This window comes from Ixodes scapularis, unplaced genomic scaffold (genome assembly GCF_016920785.2).
Source record: "Ixodes scapularis isolate PalLabHiFi unplaced genomic scaffold, ASM1692078v2 PGA_scaffold13__105_contigs__length_92229423, whole genome shotgun sequence".
NCBI lineage: Eukaryota > Metazoa > Arthropoda > Arachnida > Ixodida > Ixodidae > Ixodes > Ixodes scapularis.
In genome coordinates this window covers 88,434,398-88,454,999 of record NW_024609839.1, presented here as the reverse complement: position 1 = coordinate 88,454,999, position 20,602 = coordinate 88,434,398, and the positions used below count along the sequence as shown (strand labels likewise).

At 46.8% G+C, this 20,602-nt stretch overlaps 1 protein-coding gene across 1 annotated transcript in view; it reads left to right on the top strand.

Moving 5' to 3' along the window:
• The window catches only part of LOC121835581, a 147,462-nt gene extending 129,669 nt beyond the window's left edge, over positions 1-17,793 (top strand). The window contains exons 4-8 of the mRNA XM_042290022.1: positions 8,525-9,467; positions 11,972-12,351; positions 13,047-13,153; positions 15,546-15,851; positions 16,607-17,793. Of these exons, the coding sequence (XP_042145956.1) occupies positions 8,525-9,467; positions 11,972-12,351; positions 13,047-13,153; positions 15,546-15,851; positions 16,607-16,940 (2,070 nt within the window). The 3' untranslated portion in view covers positions 16,941-17,793. The remainder of the gene's footprint in view (positions 1-8,524; positions 9,468-11,971; positions 12,352-13,046; positions 13,154-15,545; positions 15,852-16,606) is intronic.
• Positions 17,794-20,602: the final 2,809 nt, after the last annotated feature.

Below are 20,602 nucleotides of genomic sequence, written 5' to 3'. Positions count from 1 at the left end.
CCTGCCGTGTCAACCATGCCTGAAATGTTGGTTGAAGTTTCGCCTGCAGATATAGGCCATACCTCAATAAAGCCACATATGAAAATTTACACTTCATACGAAAAACACGCACAACAATAATTGAATAGAAACGAGCGCGCCGAAAGCTAATGTCGTCGCAGCCTCCCTCCACAGGGCGAGGGGGGCGAGTCGGAGGAAAATTGTGTCCTCGCCGTGACGTCACCCCGGTTCGCCGTAAGGGGGCGCCACGCAAACTTCTGGGAGCTAAAGCTAATACTCTATATCGCTGGTTGCGCGCAGTTCTGTCAAAGCCGCGGGTGGGAGAGAGAGGAAACTCACTTTTTTACGCACTTTGAGTGACGGGATAATCACCGAGGAGGAGAAAAGCGCAGTTCCTCTTTTCCCTCCTCTCCAACTGCTTGGGTTACGCTCTTGCCCCTGTCCCTTTCGTAAGGGGCGTCACGTGCTCGGCCTCTATTGCTCTGATTGGCTCGAAGGGACCATAGCGTTCTCTCTTTGCCAAGCTAGTGGACGCATCATGGGACGCAGTACGTGGATGCCGCACCGGCACGTTAGCATCTCCGTGCTAAGGAACACTCGGATGGTAAACACAAACCGTGTTGAGCCCCAGCCAGAACGAAACGTATATGCCCCAACGGATTCCACCCTGCCACCCACCTCGCGCCGCAGCGCCATTACGCGCACGCTGCGAGATTCTGGCGCGCCCTTCCAAGTGCGACGACGAGACACGACCGAGACCACCCCCTTCGGCCACGACTCTCCTCAAGTGGAACGTTCACGCATTCACACCGCCGAGTACCTTTTGCATATCGAGACAGGAAGCGGGCGCTGCGTGTCTGACCGCCGACCGCCCTCCCGCCAGCTCGTCTCTGCGCGCGAGTCAACGTGCCTTCAAACCTGCGCAAGGAAAACCGCTGCATCAGCTTCAGCAGTACCAGAACTTCGGTCCCGGTCGTGGTTTGAGGACCCTATGGTTACGGTGGGAAAATCTCAGAAAAGGTCCAAGTTTGTACTTGCCCGATTTCAGGTATCGTTTCGTAGATGCATGATTACTACGACCATTCTCTTCTCGGTCGCTGTGGGAGGTGTCTTGCTGAGTGACAGTCAACATTCAAACTTCACGCTCATCCAGTTCTATTAATTTCGTGCTTCGCGAGGGCCTCATCGCCCCTTTCGGCCTTCCAAATCTCTCTACTGACTGTCTAACGGATCCTGATATAGACTACTGCAGTAAGTTGAGCTCACATAACTGCGGTCATCTTCGCAGCTCTTCGTACATATCCTTCTACGGTTGATCTTTGTAGCTTATTAAGTTTAGTTTCTCCCTGTAACTCAGTATATAGTTGACCACAAGATCCCTTTCTCGATGTATACAGCTTTCGACGTCCATATAACTATCCCTGAATAAGTATACGCGTAGCTCCATGACACTCTATAGTTCTTCGCGGGATCTATTTTTCGCTCTGTGAAACTTTCGTCTTCCATATAACTTTTCGTGAATATGCATAGATTTACGTTGTCTCGATGTGGTGATATCATGGTCTGCTTGGCCGGCCATAGCCATCGCTGTTTTGACGCTACGGCGTTCTTTACGAAACAGTGCATATAGATGCCTCTCTCCCCATAGACGCGTCGACGTGTATAATATAGCCGCAGATAATGTCGCCAGTGTCTCGTTGCGGCGGGCGTCATCCGAAAGAAGCCTTCGTCCTTGCGCGACACCCGATACCCCTCTGCGGCGGCCGTTGGAAACAGTGAGGGTGCGTCAAGAACCGTCTTCCTCGACGACGTCTCCGGCCGAGTCGTCGTGGTCGGGTCTCCGGTTTCCTCGGCGTAGTATCCGCCCGCTTGTTGCGTCGACTCGTGCTTGAAGCGGAGCGGCTGGGGGGGACTCAGGGGAGCATGCGCCTGCGTCGTACCGAAGGGTCCGCCAGTCGGGGGACAAGCGGACGCAGGTAGTCATGGGTCAGTGGTGGTCTCTCCTGCTGCATCCGGTCGACTCCGCATGGCGCTTCTGGACGGGAGGCTATCCCCTTCCGGGGGTGAGTGTCTACTCCGGTTTCGGTTCGCGCGATTTCGTGGGCCTGGGCACTGCTGGTTTGTTTTAGTTTTGGTTTCCTTTACCCTAAGCGGAACGAGACAGATGGCCCCACCTACGCTATGGAAAGACTGGCCTCTCCTTTCGCATCTTTCTCTCTTTTTTTTCTTTTTCTTCAGTAGGCTTCTTTACTCACTCGTTAAATCGTTGAAAATTGAATCGTTTGATAGCTCCGACTCTGGGGCTATTTTGATGTGTGTTTGTCCGAGTACGATTTCGGGTTGAATTGTTTGGTGGTTCTGACTCTTGGCTTATTTTGGGGGACTGCTTGTTTTTCTCTCTACACGGCTTCGAGTACGTATTTCACAGGCCAGTTTGTGGCGGTGTATTTGGAAATTTGACTACTACATGACTTTAGGGGGCTAGGTCATTGGATTTCCTGTTTTCCGTACAGTGAATTACTAGGCGCGTCGTTTTTATATGACTTTCCGAAATACCTTACTACTTCGACAGTGTGCTCGTAGTTTGTTTTTAGTTTAATCGCAGTACCTGCCAGTTTTATTGGTTTACCTCCTGTGGATGCAATATACTCTCCAGCCCTATTTCTCGTGTTCTGTTAACTTTGTAATATATTTTGTGCCAGATCAACTTTTGTCTTCCATCCGTCGCTGGAGTTTCTTTGTCGGTTTTCGCAGGTGTGTACCGAACTACCTGTGCTGCCTATGACGTGCCCGTCTATTTTATAGCCGTGACTCAAAATTTAGTGTAAGGATATTCGTTCCCGGATCAGAGAACGGCTGTGCGAGAGAACATGCGAAGGTTTCCTGATCGTTCCACATTCCAGTCACCGGATTCCGAGGTGTCATCTACAGTTCCGTTTCGAATTTTTTCCCATTTATTAAAAAAAAAAAAAAAAAAGAAGACGTTCCGCGAAACAAGAATAAACGGATGGATGGATATTAATGGCTATAGCCTTTGTAACGGGCGGTAGCTTGCGCCATCTAGCCTTAGTATAAAAATTCTGGAGAAAATAAAATAGTCGCAATTGTAGGCGAAATTGGTAGCGGGGAATATGTGATAAACATCAATCATTAAAATAATCACCTTCCCCGCGCTTCCGTCTTTATTAACTGGGCTGTGAAACGCGTTATGAGCATGCGCAGTAACTGTCTTCTGCGGAGCATACGTCGATGGCCCAGTGATTCGGCAATTTTCGCCCGTGTCATAAGATTGGCATAAACAAGGTGTCCAGTTAGGTTGATTATATACTACGTTGTGCTCCTTCGTCTTATTTCTAGCTCCGTCCGTTTGGAATTTTATCTATAGGAGCATCAATTGTTGGGGCACGTCACTTCGCAGTCAAGCATCAGAACCGTCAAAGCGAACATCTCTGTAAGACCTTTCGCTATATCTGCAGCGCCCTCCATCGCATCCGCTGGCGTCAAAATGAATCCCGGGAAAGTAACTCAACTCCACAATGTACCGGTTGTTCTTCGGCACCCAATGAAATGGCGAGATTGTGCCGCCAAGTCGACAACCCAGAGCTCAAAACAGACCCGTGTGTAACACTGGACAGCGGAATAAATAAATTCTGGGAACTGGCTGTATTAGGCCAACTGGCCGTAAAGAACCGGCTGTACCTGACTCATGCGGGACTACACACCTGACTATATAAATTCTGGGAACTGGCCGTATTGGCGATGGATGGATGAATCCGGCTGAGCCCTTTGGATCGGGCGTTAGCTTACGCCACCTAGCCATTTTGTTTGACCATTTAAGCTTAGAATGTTTAAATGTGAAAACTATATTCACTCCGCGATGAAAAGAAAGTGAGGCTATAAAACCCCGTTGCCATCAGTTAATATCCCAGCGAGACCGACGCCGCTTAGTGTCAACGCCGAGAAGCTCAGGAGAGGAGGTCGTTTCGACTCTGTTGTCTGCTATCGCTGTTGGTTCTCATAGGCAGCATAGAAACAAGCATCGTTTCCAGTCATTATTTTTATTCTTCCGCCATTGAGCATTTCTACTCACTAACTATAGTCGGTGACAGGTCCAGAACGAAGTGGGAGCTCCTCCCAGCCCCTTCCATTTTAGCAGAACGAATGCTGGAGAGGAAGTCGCCTCCTCTCCAGCGTTCGTTCTGCTAAAGTGGAAAGAGGCGGGTGGAGCTTCCACTTCGTTCTTGACCTGTCACCGACTATAAAAGGTTTCTACCGTCGAAAATCTCGTTGCTTTCATATGTAACAGCGACTTTACACTGCAGTGCAAGAAATGTATGGTGGTCTATGTGTTGAACGACGAAAACAGCCTCCTTTCGTCCGCCATTTTGCCTGACCAGAGCCGGCTGTACCAGGCCCGTGTAGCGTAACACACCTGAATAAGTAAATTCTGGGAGGCAACGGAGGCGAACAGACCGGTCTCACCAGCTAGTTTGAGTACGCCACCGCTGCCGCCATGCATCGTGGGAGATGTAGTCTTTCTGCACGCGCGACAACCCCGCTGGAGATCTGCGCGAGCAGAGCACGAGGCGGCATGAGCTATCTCGTGAACTGGCGTCTGCTTTCTATGAATTGCAGTTATGGAGGCGTCACGCATGCGTGGAACGCTTGCTGAGATCTTCAGTTTCACGTGATGGATGGCGCATTTTATGATACACCGCGCAGGAGACGCTGCGAGTCATTCCAAGCAATCCAGCGTTGTAAACTTATCACGTGACTAGCGCCCTGCGCGTTGCTGTTTTTTTCCCGAAGGTCACGTGCCGCTCACGCGGCAGAGGATTGGCTCGGAACGTCAGCTGCGGTCCATTGTAACCTTATCTAGGAGGAGTCTGGAGTTCGGAGGCGGAGTCATGCGGTTTAGAGAAGCTCGTTTTAGCGAACGCCGTTTTACCGACCCCAGTTTAGCAAATCCCTTTGTAGAGAACCCAGTTTAGAGAAAATGGCGATGAGCTTCCTTTTAGCGAATTCGGCCGCCGTGAAGTGGCGTGTACGGGTAAATCAGGTGAGTTAACAATTTTGTAATGGGCCGCCGTAGACTGCCGCCGCGAAGCGGCGGGAGCGCAGCAGGGGGCTTGGGTTAACACGCGCACCAGTGATGCACGCGCGAAGTAGGAAAGCCGTTTTTAAATATTTTTCCCTTTTCGATAAACGGCGTTTCTCTCAACCGAGTCTCTTCTTTCTCTAAACCGTGCTTCGATAAAACGAGCCCGTTCTCTAAAACGTGCTTCGATGAAATGGCATTCGATCAACTGTAGTAAACCCGTTCGGAGGAGCCTACAGTACGTTCCCATTATATGTTGCGCGCTCCGCGCGTAGCCTTTCGGGATTTTCGCTACAGGTTTATTTCGGAGTCATGCGGTTTAGAGAAGCTCGTTTTAGCGAACGCCGTTTTACCGACCCTTGTTTATCGAAATTCCTTTATAGAAAAAGCCCAGTTTAGAGAAAATGGCGATGAGCCTCCTTTTAGCAAATTTGACCGCCGCGAAGCGGCGTGTGCGGATAAGTCAGGTGAGTTAACATTTTTGTAATCAGTCGCCGCAGACTGTCGCCGCGAAGCGGCGGGAGCGCAGCAGGGGGCTTGGGTTAACACGCGCTCCAGTGATACACGCGCGAAGTAGAAAACCCTTTTATAAATAGCGTCCCCTTTTCGATAAACGGCATTTCTCTAAACTGAGGCTCTGCTTTCTCTAACTGTGCTTCGATAAAACGTGCCCGTTCTCTAAAACGTGCTTCGACGAAATGGCATTCTATCAGCCGTAGTAAACCCGTTTATTTGGACAGCTTCGGTTCAGGTGCGTACAGCGAATGTGTGAGTTGGAGAGCTGTCCTGTACGGTGCAACTTGTTTTTGTCCAATTGCCATATGCGCTTCGCTACATGCCCGGAAATGTAGTACTTTTGACTGCGTCTACCAGAACACAGCCAGCACGCTGCGAGGGCTTCGGACGCGGATTCGTTTCGTGTGGTGCCCCGTGCCGCCTTCTCTCGGAAAGGCGTCGAGCGCCAGATGCTTTTGTTTTGCGGCCTCGGCCGCCCGCTGATTGCACACGGCACCTTCCCACGTGTCTCGGGTGGCGAGCGAGCGTTAATTTATCTCAAAGTCGACCGTCGTTAAAGAAGTGCACGCCAACAGCCCTCGGTCGGCCCACGATCGGGCGACCGATTTCGCCGCTTCATCGCCGCCTTTTGGCGTTTCCTCATGCATGGGCCGCGCGCTCGCGACCGTCGTCCGCTTTAATTTAGACGCCGCAACGCGGTTCGAGGACTTTTCCAAACTGGACTGCTTCGGCCATGGTGAGCTTGAACCCGCTTGTTTTTTCGCTTCATCACTCAGTGAGAGAAGACTCGGGAAATCTCTCGATGAGTCGCTGGTATAGTGTTGATCTAATTCCGTCAATCTTAGTAGTGCCATTTAGGCGGTTCAGAATCTTCGCGGCTGTCCTTTGTAGCTGTCTACGGCGCGTCCGACATTCGCCATAAAGAACGTATTTCTTCTGCTACCAGTATTGGCTCTTTGTTCGCTCAGGTACTCGGGTACGAAAGAAGGAAGAAGAAATACAGCGTGTCCTCCCAAATTTTTTAAAATAAATTACGATTTTTGTTTTAATATGAAAATAAAATATGCATTGCTGAACGCTCAGTCTGAGCCTAAATGTAGCGCCAGCGGTTCGGGCCAGATGCCAAAGTTTCAGCACTAACCGTTATATATATCCAAGAGTCACACAGTGCAAATTGGTTATAACTTATAAGAGACCTTGATAGGGGCCCAAGATTTTAGTCTGCTGTAAAAGCAGTATGCTGTATGCAGGTACGAAGTTGACCCAATGATACAGATAGGAAAACTAACCGAACTTCAGAAAGCGGTTTATATTCAAATGTCTGTTGTAACCAGGTCTGTTGTAACGAGCTTATACTATAGTTGTTTTTGTAAAGTTTCAATGTGTTCCCGGTCCCGGTCATTCATCTGCATGCATTCGCGGGCTTAGTCGGCCGCCTTTGCCCCACTTTTGAGTTTGTCTATTGTTTAATTCGCAACGGCGGTTTGACATGTGCTGCGAACTTCGTCTCTTATGGGAGCCTTTGGATGGGTTGTGCGGCTTCCGGAATAAACAGACAGTCCTCCTCCTCCGGCCTTTGTGTGGGTGCAGATCATCTCGTCTGTGCCGCCCATCCCGTGGGAGTCGGATGAAGATCTAGTTTTCTGGCGGCGCCAACTGCCTCGTGTCGGCGGCTCACGGCTTTGTTTCGTGGTTGTTCATGCTAATCTGTAAGCTCGCAATTTGGACGATTTCCCACGTCACAGCATTCATACGTTGCATGCCAGATCAGTTTCTCTGACCAAATAAAGGTGGCAATCGAAGAACGAGGCAGAGCAGCGGGCGCCATGAGCCATCAGAGCCAATCCAATGCCGCGTGGGTGCCACGTCGGAGGCATGCGGTTTAGAGAAGCTCGTTTTAGCGAACGCCGTTTTACCGACCCCGGTTTATCCAATCCCTTTATAGAGAACCCGGTTTAGAGAAAATGGCGATGAGCCTCCTTTTAGCGAATTCGGCCGCCGCGAAGCGGCGCGTACGGGTAAATCAGGTAGGTTAACATTTTTGTAATGAGCCGCCGCTGACTGCCTCCGCGAAGCGGCGGGAGCGCAGCGGGGGGCATGGCTTAACACGCGCACCAGTGATACACGCGAGAAGTAGGAAAGCCTTTTTTTAAAAAGTGTCCCCTTTTCAATAAACGGCGTTTCTCTAAACCGTGCTTCGATAAAACGGGCCCATTCTCTAAAACGTGCTTCGATGAAATGGCATTCGATCAACCGTAATAAAGCCGTGTCACGTGACTCTCGGGAGGGGCGCAGCAACGCGTCCGCGGCGCTAGATTGCACGTAGCGTCCACTGCATTCCATCGAAGGTGAAACGGACACTAGAACGTTTGGCATGCGATCACGTGGTCAATTCTAGGTCACTTGGCCAACACGTCGATCTGACCTGCGGCGTTCTTGAGGAGCTAAGGGCCTGGGTCACGGGGTCACGGGGTCACCTTTGGAATGCATGGTCAGCACATTTGGTTCAGAGCAGCGGCGTCGCGAGGGTCAGCGGCACCCGGGGATATAGCCCGCCGCGGCTCCCCCCCCCCCCCCCCCCCCCCCCCCTTGTGACGCCACGGGTTCAGAGTATATCCTTCAAGGTAAGAAAAGCATGACGGCTGGTTCACACAATTGCAACAGTTGTGTTGCAATTGTGTGAGAATTGAGAATAATGCAGGGACCTGCAGACGCAAAAACACGTGGTGTTGCCTGCTTAATGATATTCACTCGTTGGTATTGTGTAGTGTTGATGATGGAATGATTACTTAGTAACTTGTAGTGTTTTGAACTCACCATCTTTAATATGAGTTTTATTCTGATTGCTGAAAATATTCTGAAGGAGCAGAGAGTCAGACTTTCACCATGACTTTCGTTTTGTCTTTGCAGGCGGAGGTTGGCAAGGCTGTTGAAGACCTGCTGGCATCCGAGTCAGCCGGAAGTGCATCATCCTCTTGTGAAAGCCACAACAACTCCTGCCCTGAACTCTACGGCTGCGAAGCGGACCACGAGGACAACGCTCCAGATGCATATGCGTCCCTCAGCGTTCCACGAGCGAAAAGGAACACCAATGGCATCGTCGCTCGCAAGACCGACTCTCCAGAACAAGACAATTTATGGCACGGTACTGGTCCCACGACCGACCAGAAGACAAAGGATGATTGCACTTGGGACGCATACTACGGCTGGAAGTCTCTGCAGCTGTCCCGTCCCCCCAGCGGTGACGCTCACCTCCTTTCCATCTACACAGAGCGGTTGGTTGAAGCAGTCAACGATTCCTTCGGTCTGCACCTGCAAGAACCGTCCTCTAAAAATGCCAGGGACCAATTGGATTTCAAGGTTAAGCCAACGAGTGAAACTGGACTGGTGGCAAGCAGCTCTGAGAACGTTCCGGAGAGCCCACCGGCTCCACCGAATTCGCAGAAGAATGGTAGTTCGACACCAGATTCAAGTTTAACGACCATTCACGGTGCTCTCACCTTCGAACGAGATGTCAGACGAGCTGAACGAGCGGATTCTGAGAAGAGCGAACGGTGTGTGCGTGATGTTGATGCCGATGCAGCGAATGTGAAGGAGCTAATCGACAGATGTTCTTCATGGCCTAGTCTTCGGTCGTTTCAAGACGCTTCGGTTGGAGTGCAGCTTCCAAATCGTTCGGGCAGCTACCCGGGACTGTCAAAGACGGTCAATCCGTTTTGTGATACGGAAGATTTGGTGGGTAGTGACCAGGTGCTCAGCTATGACGGCTCTCTGTACAAGAACCAGCAGCTCTACTACGAACCAGAGGATCTCCCCGATTGTGCAGGGGCACCAGCTGTGAGCGTGACTGAAAGTAAGGACGTGTTTTCTGCTTTGAGCTCACGTGTTCCTTTGTCCCTTGCTTTTTTGGCATTTCATAGCTTTGCAATACGAAGCGCACAAAGAGAATCAAATAAAAAAAAATAAAAGGCGTTTACAATTCTTTGTAATGCCGAATTAGAGTGCAGCTATTGAGGAGGAGGAGGAAAGGGTCACATGTGACGTCATGCGGGTAAAATTAGTCCGGTAAATTTAGTGGGGAAATTTGAGCGCTAAGTTTAGCGGGAAACTTTCTCCACCAAATTTTAAGGGGAAACTTTCCCCACTAAATTTAGCGGAAGCATTTCTCCGATATATTTACCGGGAAAATTTTCCCGCTAAATTTAACAAAAAAATGATCTCGCTACATTTAACGGAAAAATTTTCCCGGTTTGAGTGACGTCACGTGGGACGTACGAGTGTAAAATTTCCTTCTAAATTTAGCGGGAAAATTTGCCTGCTAAGTTTAGCAGAAAAATTTCCCGCCAAATTCAGTAGGAAAATTTTGCTCTCGTGGCGTCACACGTGACGTCACATTTGACGTACGAGGGTAAAATTTCCCTTTAAACTTAGCAGGAAAACTTCCCCGCTAGATTTAGTGGGAAAATTTTCCCACTAAATGGACAATTTCCTCACTAAATTTAGCAGAAAAATTTCCCGCCAAATTCAGCAGGAAATTTCTGCTCTCGTGGCGTCATATGTGACGTCACGATAGGAAACGTCCCATGACGCAACGCACGGTTACGCCGACGGCGTCGTCGCTCAAGCTGGAAATGGGCGCCTAAGGGCTGTGCTCTAAAATTATATCAGTTCAGCAACTTTTGCAAATAGTGTATGCTTTATATGTAATCGGTAAAATTTTGTTGTATTTAGTAACCTAGGCGGCACAGATGGCTATGCATATTCATAGGACATCGGTGGAACATTAAAACATACTGAGGATGTTTGCAGAGCAATGCTTGTCGCCCCGAAAAATGATGGTGAACCTGTGCCGTGGAGCTTTTGTTGTCCGCAGAAGAATTTGTCCCTAAGCCATGCACTGTAACATGACCGTAAAATACCAAGCAAGTGCTCAACCAGAATTTGAAAATGATATGAAAACCTGTCGGATAGGCGCTTGTTAGGTCTGAAACCACGAGTGCAGAAAAGGCACGTGATGGAGTGGGCTTCACTGCTTTGCGCCACTAAATCACCTCTTTTTAGAACGACTTGAAGCTCGTGGGAAACTGAGGGGCGGGTGAATGTTGCCACTTGTGAAGCAGGCGCAATGCCAGCAGTGGCAGAACGCGGATGATTAGATCATTATCACATTCGGCAACTGCTAGCTTTGCGCCTGCTTTGCCAGTGGTAACTTTGGCGCGCCTCCGAGTTTCCCACGAGCTTCAAGTCGTCCTAAAAGGGTTGATTTAGTGGTTTTCGATGACGCTGTCTAAGTTTCTAATTGGAACCATATGTTTATTTTCTCAAATTAAAAAGTTAATGAATTTTAATTAATTAGCCGACTTATCACAAAAGATTAGTCACGCACATAATGTCCCCCTGGCCGAATAACTCACCTGCACAAACCGCATGAGTGCATCTTTTACGAATTTTTTGTAATAAATCTGTTCGAATGAAACAAAATCACCTGGTATACTATAAAGGCTCGTTCACACACTTGCAATTGAGTACGACCATCTGATGCAAGACCGGTTTTTAAGCCTCTTGCGAAGTCTTGGGACCCGATGCGGTGCTGCGGAGCTGGTCCGAAGACGTCGCAAGAGGCCTGAAAACTGGCTTTGTCTCTCTCCGTCCTACTTGGTTGCAAGTGAGTGAATGGCGCTTAACAGTATAGCTATAAAGCTTTTGCTACTTTGTTTTACCCAAACTTGGAAAAGAGCGAACGCTACGGTCTCTTCGAGCTATTCAGCGCATCCGAAGAAGGCATGTGATTCTACTTCATCACATGCCTTCTTCCTCTCACAAGTGGCTGCAGCAAAAGACAAAGGCATAGGTGTGTGAGACTAGCTCAACAGTATGCTTTTTTTTTGTATGAGGGCTTGTTCATAAAAGGCACTTCCTAATACCACGCGCTCGTGCCTATGCCTTTGTCTTCACTGCAGATGTGTTTAAAGTAGAGTATTGTATGGGCAGTGCTGTCAAAGTCATGGGCTGCAAAGAGAGAAAAGGTGCTTTTGTATGAATTTTTGAGTGACGGGCTTGTCTTCTAGGGGCAGGATAGCGACGTCTGGGACACACAAGAGAGTGTCGGAGTAAAAAGGAAATTCCTCCTTCCCCTCTTTTTCAACTGCTTGGGTTGCTCTCTTGCCCATGCATCCTTCCTAAGGGCAGCCAGGTGCTTCGCTTCTGTTGCTCTGATTGATACAAATGATGGTAATCCGTCTTCATCATCACGACAGCAATCTTTGAGAAATGGGGGAACCGTTCCCAACCAACTTTTTTATTTTCTCTTATTTTGCTGAGTTTCACCTCGTGTTTTATTGTCCCTCTACCTCGAAGGTGTTACTGACAAAGAAAAAGGACAGGACTTCACCGACATCGAGCTGCGTATCGTCGATCCCGACGAGGCATTCGACGACCTCCCGGAGCTCTTCATCCGGGAAGATGACCGGGACAACGACAGCCACGCTGTGCCGCCGATCCAAGACGTCTCGCTCAGCCTGAACTCCCCCACTTTGGGCCGAGCGCAGGGTCGGCTGAACCCGTACACCATCAAAGTGATCGCCAACCACGCCTCGACACCGGACGAAGTCTTCGCGACGGTCTGCACTCTGGAAGCGAAGCTGGCATCGCGTCTCCCGCCCCACGAGATTGACGAGGGTGACCCGGACACAGGGACGTGGTCTTCGACTTCTACGGGGCATTCTACCTCAACCCTTGTGAGTCCCTGCTGTTTGTTTTGGGCCTGTCTTGACGTTGTGCACTGGTTCCAGATCTGCTGAAGCACAGCTTGGCACAGTCTCAAACCAGTTGAAGAAAATAATATGTAGCATGCAAGACAGAAACACCAAAGTACAGAGAGTTTCTGAGAAACAAGAAACCTGTTTTTTGGCCCGGGTAAATAAACTATACATTGCAGAGAGCTCAAATTCCGTAAGATTGTGACACTGGCAGTTGGAATAGAATGCGAAAATTTGAGAACATGACGTTACCTTGCTTAAAAGGTAATTGAGGAAAACAAAATTTCTCTATGAGCCGACGTCCACCTAAGCCTAATGTCGTCAAAACAACAAGCGAGATTGTGGTAACTTAACTAACAAGCAGAATTTGATATACAAGGTTGGCAAAGGGTAATCTCTACTTTCCAATGTAAGCTTGTGTAACATACAGAGATGTGACTATGCGGCTTTGTCAAGCACATTCTGTAGATATTGCTACAATTTCTGTCCATTTTTTTGTAGTCGACTCGGCAATCCTAGTGATACTAGACCCCATGCAAAGCGGACATGAGGTAAATGTTTTCGGGAAAAGGAATCGACAACCCATTTGCCACGCCAATAAATGGGGAGCGGCTGTATTTAGAGAACAAGCTGGCAGTTTTCGTGCAATAATCGCTTCTTGTTTTTTCCACCAGAGTCGCCACGATTTGGAGAAGTTTCTGAAAAACGTTGAACCTCCTCACGAGCCCCCGAGCTGGCCTCAGGATGCAGTGACCCAGACGACACCCGTCATTTCACGCAGGTGAAGATGCTTTATTATTTTATGAATTAATAGTGTTTACCCAAATTCAGGTTGTTACAGGACATTACAAAATCATACAAAGCACTGGCATGTAATAAGATACCTTTGTAAAAAAAATACAAACAAAACTTGATAGTACAAAAAAAAAAAAGGGGGCAGCCAAACAACTCAAACTAACAACAACAAAAGGTTGTGGGATGACTCGTTTTAATTATGCACTAGGCTTGCCTTTTAGTGTATGTTTCACTGCAATATTGCGTTTCATTGCATGCAGTGTGATCTAGCAGTCACTGCTCACATGACATCTCCGGGGTTGCTCGGAAAGCTGATAACATTTGCTGTGCACCGCTTTAGGGTGAGGCAGGTTGTTGTCATTTAACGTTTTCGCAGAAGGGGATTACTACAGCCATTACGAAGACAAAAATTTGCAACTGCATTTGTGTTTACCGATAAAACAGTCATAACAGAATTGAATTTTATGAGAAATGCAGCCAACACTCGTGTTCGACCTCGGCCTTCCTGGCGTGCGCCGCTGCGTCTTTTCGTAGCGTCGTCTCATCATCTCCTTCTAGCTCTTCTTTTTTGCGGTGACAAGGTGGATGCACAGACCGAGAGGGTGCAGCGTCAAGTGTAGTAATTCATTGCATGTTGACTTGCACATTGTGCGTGTCAACACTTGGGTGGGCTGGTGGTTAGCGAGACACACAAAGAACGGGGTGTGCAAATCGGGAAACAGAAACTCTACCCTCTCCACTCTACCGTGCCACGCATGCACATGAAGTGCTCATAAAGTCCAAGTTAGCTTCTTCTATAATGCAGTTTAGGAGTAATAGGGGAGGGATCGACGGCCTAGCATGTTAGTGCACCGCCGCTCAGAGCACATGGAGCGGACGCGTGTGCTCCGCAGATGCCAGGGATCCCGGGTTCAATCGATCCCCACCCCTGCCCGTTTTGATCTGGGTGAAGATCGTTCTGGCGTGCTGTCCCGTATAACTGCTGCGCATGTTAGATACCTCCAGGCTAGCGGGGGAACTGCACTGGATAAATTTATCTTCTACAATGACGAGATGTCTATTGGGGCTGACTGACTTCCTACTGTCTAACCATAAACACAATATCTTTTAGTATTAATAAGCATGGCAATGAATGTCGTGGGTTCTGAATTTGAGTGGCTGAACAATTCTATTGTGGGATTTGTGGTCGGTGAATATGCACGTTATCATGGTAAGTATAACCTTGTTACAAGAGACATTCGGTTATAACATACCAATCTGTGAAGTTTGGTTGGTCTTCCTATCTATGCCATTGAGCCAACTTTGCTATTACAGAGTTTGTTACAACATACATTCGGTTATGACGGACTCTATTAGGAGGTTTGTAAGTAGTTCACGATTTCATTATAGTGGACTATTCAACAGCAGTCATTTTTTTGTACATTACGCGGTTTTGGTTTGGTAGCAGTAACAACTATTTTGCCAACTGCTGTCATAGCGCTTGGCGCCTTGCAAGCCTTTTATGACCCAAAGCGCCCAGTGATGACAATCATTAGTACAAGAGATCAATCAAATATCACTACCATCTTTCAGAGTTCAGAACTTTCAATAAATCAGGTCTTTCCTAATTATCTATTCTCATTATTTCTTTTCTTAATTTGTTGTACTGGTCCTTGTTCAGGATCATTGTAGGAATGGTACATAAATGACACTACAGAAACAAATACATGGTCAAATTTCATCAACCCCACTGGTTAAAATGGGCACCAGTCATAACCCACGTCAAAGTCTGTAGTAAGAGGTATCTGCGTTCTGCACACTCCTTTTACAACGGACCATAATCTTCATCACTATCAAGGTTTGTTGTAATGAGTTTATACTACTAGGATTGCGTGGTCTGGAATCTTCTCAGCACACTATAGGAAAGATTTCTCTGTATAAAATTTAGGTACCAGAGAGGTGCTGCTATTGTTAGGTGTCAGCCAATCAGATTATCTTCGGAGAAGCTAATGGATGGACATGGGTTCAAACAAGCCACCTTAAAGAAAGTCGCTCGGTGTGTCTACTCTTTCGTGAAGTTAATGACTGCGCGCTCGTGGACCTGTTGAAGAGATGGGCATTTGGTGATGCCACCTACTCCTGAGACCTAGGGGCCTTAATATTTCGATATAATTGAGAAATGCCACGCAAAGGGTGCTACATCTCCTTTAAGAAAAAAATTATCAAGACTTTTCTAGAAATTCCTTTCTCTGCCAAACATCTAATTTTTTTAGTCTTTCTTTTTACTTTTGCGTGGATTATCGACGCTTTTATTGACAAAATTTACTATGATGGACACTGCCAAAATCCTCAGACCAGTAAGTAGTTTATTAAAGGACCGCGGTGTTATGTCGTCGCAGCTCCAGCTTCACCTGGGTGGCTGACTTGGGCGAAGACGTGGGGTCTTCAAAGGAGAGCCTGAGGATAGCAACGCAGACGACCACGACAAACACCACGACACCCAACTCCCCGTCGCCGGTGTCGTCTTCGTCGTCGTGCGAGGCTCCGCCGACGCCCCTGACACCCCGGACCTCCCCTAGCTCCCAGGAGGTGTCTTCGGATCAGTCCGAGGTCGTCAATCCGATCCGAAGCCGTAGCAGCAAGCTGCAGGACAGTGCCAGTCCCTCCATGCCAACTTTAACCAATGAGGACTGTGGCAAGTCAGAGTAAGTTTTTCACGTTTTACCAGCTTGGGGCCCTATGCTACACCGCGGGACCAAGCGGGACCAAGGCACCGGAACAACGCCGTCTGCTGCGATTGGTCAGCCTCACGGCGCTGACCAATCGCAGCACACGGCATTGTCCTGGTCCTTGGTTCCACTTAATCTCACTGTGTAGCATAGGGCCCCGTTTATTTTATCGGTTCTCTTATCGCGTCTCAGCATCATGAAGAGTACCATGGAAGAGCTATAAACATTTGTATCAGGCCTGAATTGTTCATCTCATTAACGAAAGGTTGCAGACTTTCTATTCAATTCACAGTACTGAACAGGTAGTTGCGAGCAATTTTTATGGAGGTTATTCCACTCTGATAAAACCGAGGGCTCTACACAAGAGCTCCGCTTTGTGGGATGTCATTGTATTGTGAGCTTAGAGTTGTCAAGCTCGCAGCACATCTGGCTAGCAGTTCCTTCACAGATATCAAAAGCAACCCACTGGCAGCTCGGCACCATTTCAGCCACTCCATTTATTGGCAAGCATGTTGGCCTCTGTCATTACTTGCTGTCCCCGTATAACGTAACGTGACTCCCAGAAAGGTGTTCTGTGACACATGTGTGCGAGGAGTTGTATAAATGTGGCCTAGTTTCAGTTAACCTTGTCATCGTTGATAAATTTTAATTTTCTTGTCTCGGATATTTTCTTGGAGCAGCCTGCTTGCAGTGACTAAGCAATGTCGACAAAATCCAACTTTTTCTTTCAGCAATTACAGGCAGCTATCACTGGACGAGAAGACTCAGGTGCAGTCCCTCTCGCGTTCGGCCATCAAGGGCCATGGAGGCAACTCTTCGGAGGCAGCATCGGCAGCTCTGTCGTGGGCAGCGAACCAGCAGCTGGGTCAGAAGGCCTCTTCTGCACCGGTCCTGCTGAAGAACAAGCCTCCCACTTCGTTCAGCGGTAGCTTTGGCAAAAAGAGGGCTCAGCTCTTCAATGCAACGGCTTCGGCTGGGAACACACCCGAAGAGGAAGCCAAGGTACGTGAGCACGTTGTCTTCTGGCCAAGACTGTCATTTGAGAACCTCAAATTTAAGCGCTGAATGCTTCCTTTTCTTGTTCTTGTTTTGTGGTGCTTGCTTAACATTAAAACAGTTTTACTAACACAACCTCACACTTTTTTCTCGTGGTGTTGGAATCATTCTAATTGTTACTACTATATTGTATGTTCTATGGACGGCCACATTTGTACTTGTTTTCACTGTACAAATCATACTTAAAGAAAGTTTGTCTTGTCGGGGAGGTTTACAAATTTCTCTTTTTACAAGGTGAGTTAGATATTTCTGTGTGCATCTAAAGTAAGTTATTTGTTATCTTATCAGAGCCTACCTGTTTGAAACGTCAAGGGTCATACAGCATACGAACTGTTCTAAGCTAGCTCTTTTCTTGAGGTTACAATAAGTATGCAAAAAGAATATGGACAGTCTAGATATACCCATCGACAATATTAGTCCTTACTAACTTTGACAAAGCAAACCTCTGGGACGCTTGCTCTTCTGCTTCATCAGGGCTCTACTGAGTTTAATACGCATCACATCATTCATCTTGCTATCTTTGTTACACCAAAGAATTTATAAGCGTTTGGAGAAAAAGATTGACTTTATGAATGATGATGGGTTGCTAATATTCATACAGTAAGACTTGCTGAATGTAGTGGACATATTACAGCTTGGTTCACACGTTCACAGTGCTGTCTGGCTTTGCGATAACCATTATGGTTTGTGTTGTGACATACGTTTGAGTTATATACGGCTTTGTTGTAGCAATTCATATTGTGACAAGTGACCGTACACAGATTTATTGGTTGCAAGACAAGAATCTTTTTTTTTTTTGCCGTTTTGTGCATTTTGATGATTCAGTGTAAGTTTGGTGAAATTAAATATACCACACCAGATACCAAGGGTTTCTTATTGCTGTCTCACGTAATAGAACATGACTCAGGATATGGTAAGTGTGTTAGTGCAGTGAGGGTTTATTGCATATACATATCTTAAGGATGCTTCAAATCTGCTGTCTTAAGGACCCTAAAGGGACACTGAAACGAAATCTCGAGCTCACAAAACAAGGCTGGACGGATATACGGGACGCTGCAAAAGCATCACTCACTCGTACAGCAATATCTCTAACGGATCGCCATATTTTTAGAAAAGAAGTGTGCGATTGAACACGGCTGATGGATCCTACGAGACAAGTCACGTAACGATTCTCATTTCTTCTCCTCCTCGCTACGTCCCGTCGAGCTGGTGAACCGAAGTGAGAAGGAGAGAAGTGAGGTTGGTTCCCCTTATTCTGAAATTTTCCAGGAGGACAATGACGTCGTAGCCCTCGCTTGATCACGCCCTTCTTTTCCAAAAGTATGGCCATCCGTTTGAGATATCGATGTGTGAGTGATGTTTTAGAGTTGATAACATCTCGCTCCATGCTTCTGTGGCCTTATTTTGCAAAATACAAATTTCGGTTCAGTGTCCTTTGAACTTAGCTCTCGCTGATGTGAGGTATAAATTTTCTCTCCTCTCATGGATTGCTTTTTGTTGTTCTTTGGAGGATGCTGTGGAACTTGGAAATTTATTCCTACATTCATTATGCATATCTGACCTTGATTAAGGTGTGGAATCTAATAGTATATATTGTATTCCCTTTTTCTTCCATAGACTGTTGTTCCAATGGTAATAAGAGATTCTCCTATTTCTAGCAGAGATTTTCAGCAGCTGTTTGTAGCAGCTATTTCCAACAGATAATTTTGCTAAGATGAAATACATATTATTTGATTTTCAAAATGTAAGGTTTATCTTCCCAACATCAGTTTAAACCCTTAGTAGGAATAGGAAAGAACTACTCTGGATGGGGGTTTCATCTCAATTCGTGTTATACTGTGCTGTTTACCTTCTTTTTTTTTTTCAATATGGCAAAGCTCAGAGCAGGAAGTCTGGCCCTGTGGTGAGTACTCGCGAAGACTGAGACCATGACTAACAAGTTTGATATTTTCTCGAGTGTTATGCATCATCAGAACACAAGTTCTTGGTGTTTCACGTATTATGTAGCAGTTTTAAAGAGTTCCTCGCCCCTTTTAACCCTTTGAAGACCATAGCACTGCATGTGCCATCAGCAGAATCGCTTGCGAGAGCTAAGCAGGCTTCATACAGATTGTGGATGCAGCTCCTATATTTGCCACATCATCTCAATAGTGTGCTTTAATGTGCAGCAGGGGGCACCTTGAAAAGTTGAGGTGTGATAAGAAAGGGAATGAACATGGATCAAGCATTTTTAGAGATCCTTTGTAAGCAGATATTAAAACATCCTAGTTTGGCTTTAGTTATTATTTAGTTTTAGAGGGAAAGTGGCCTTTTGCTCATCTGGCACTAGGCTCTTCTCGACATTTTTTATGTGGCGTATGGACACCATTTTGTAGGCTACTGACACTATGCACATGAGATGTTTGCTGCTGCAGTAAAAACATATGCAAGGATGTAGGAAATATGGTGCAAGTTCTCCAGATTACAAGATAGTGGCCTCTCTTGTCTGTGTATTTATTTCATTCTTTCTCATGTGATGCTCTGGAAGTTCTGGTTTTTCATCATTACATGAATGTGATGCTTGGAGGCATGGTGTGTTTACCTGGGTTTCACACATTTCAAAACAATAATTTTTATGTGGGACTGCCAACACTTTATTCCTAGTGCAGGGGTTCTCAGATATATATATTTCTTTATCTTGAAGTATTTTTATGCGGCTGGGCTGAAAGTTGAGCAACCCCTGCCAGCATGGACATGATCATGATAAAGAAATGCAGAAGCCTACAGACCCTGTAAACAATAAGACACACTCAAGGGAGTGTTTGGTACCTAGTTATACATAAGTGGGCTTCTCAGATATGCTAAAATATAGTGCTGAATGTGTAAAACAACTTAGGATCAAGGACGGTCAAGGAAATTAGAGAGCTTGGGGATCCTTGGGTTCCGAGGAACCGAGCTTGAGAACCCACATTCCATCACATAGGTTTGTGTGACAGCACTATTAATGCAAAAAGTAATGCGATTTCTCAAGAATAATTAAGCAGCCATCTTTAATTTTTACGCGAGTCAAAGGAAATATGATGTCATGATTTTGTCATTGGTGAATGGGCGGAATGTATGATTTTCGGAAGCAGCAGAGAGTCCAGAAATATGCGTAGATCCCTGTCCTTAAGTGCAAGTTGAACCCCACTTTTAGGTATTCTGTAAATCTAATTTCACTCTTTCCGTCTAACAGTATTCTTGACCGGCGATACAACATGGTTTGCAGGATACTTCGAAGATTCAAAAAGCACAAATCAATCCACATTTTTTTTTTCTTTTTGTAATCGCAGTAGATGTGTTTGAGCAGAGAATCCTTGTGCACACCACGAACGCTGGCATGAGCCTCTTGCTTGAAAGACTGATGGTCGCTCGTGAATCAATAGAACGCGAGCATGTGTTTCAGTATCAAAACCCTAATTTAAAAAAAAGGTGGATTATCATTGTTTGAAAAACGTTTGGCTTAGTGTTCTGAAGCCTTTTTTTTTGGGGAACCTTTTGAATCCAAACATTGACAATGTTCTCGATGCTGATTGGATGCGCAAATTGTTTAGATGCAATAAGGACTGTGTTTACAAGTTCACTGCGAGAGGAATGTTGGTCAATGCCTCCAAAGGAACGAAACACTTGCCCCCTTTTACTTTTTTTGCTAC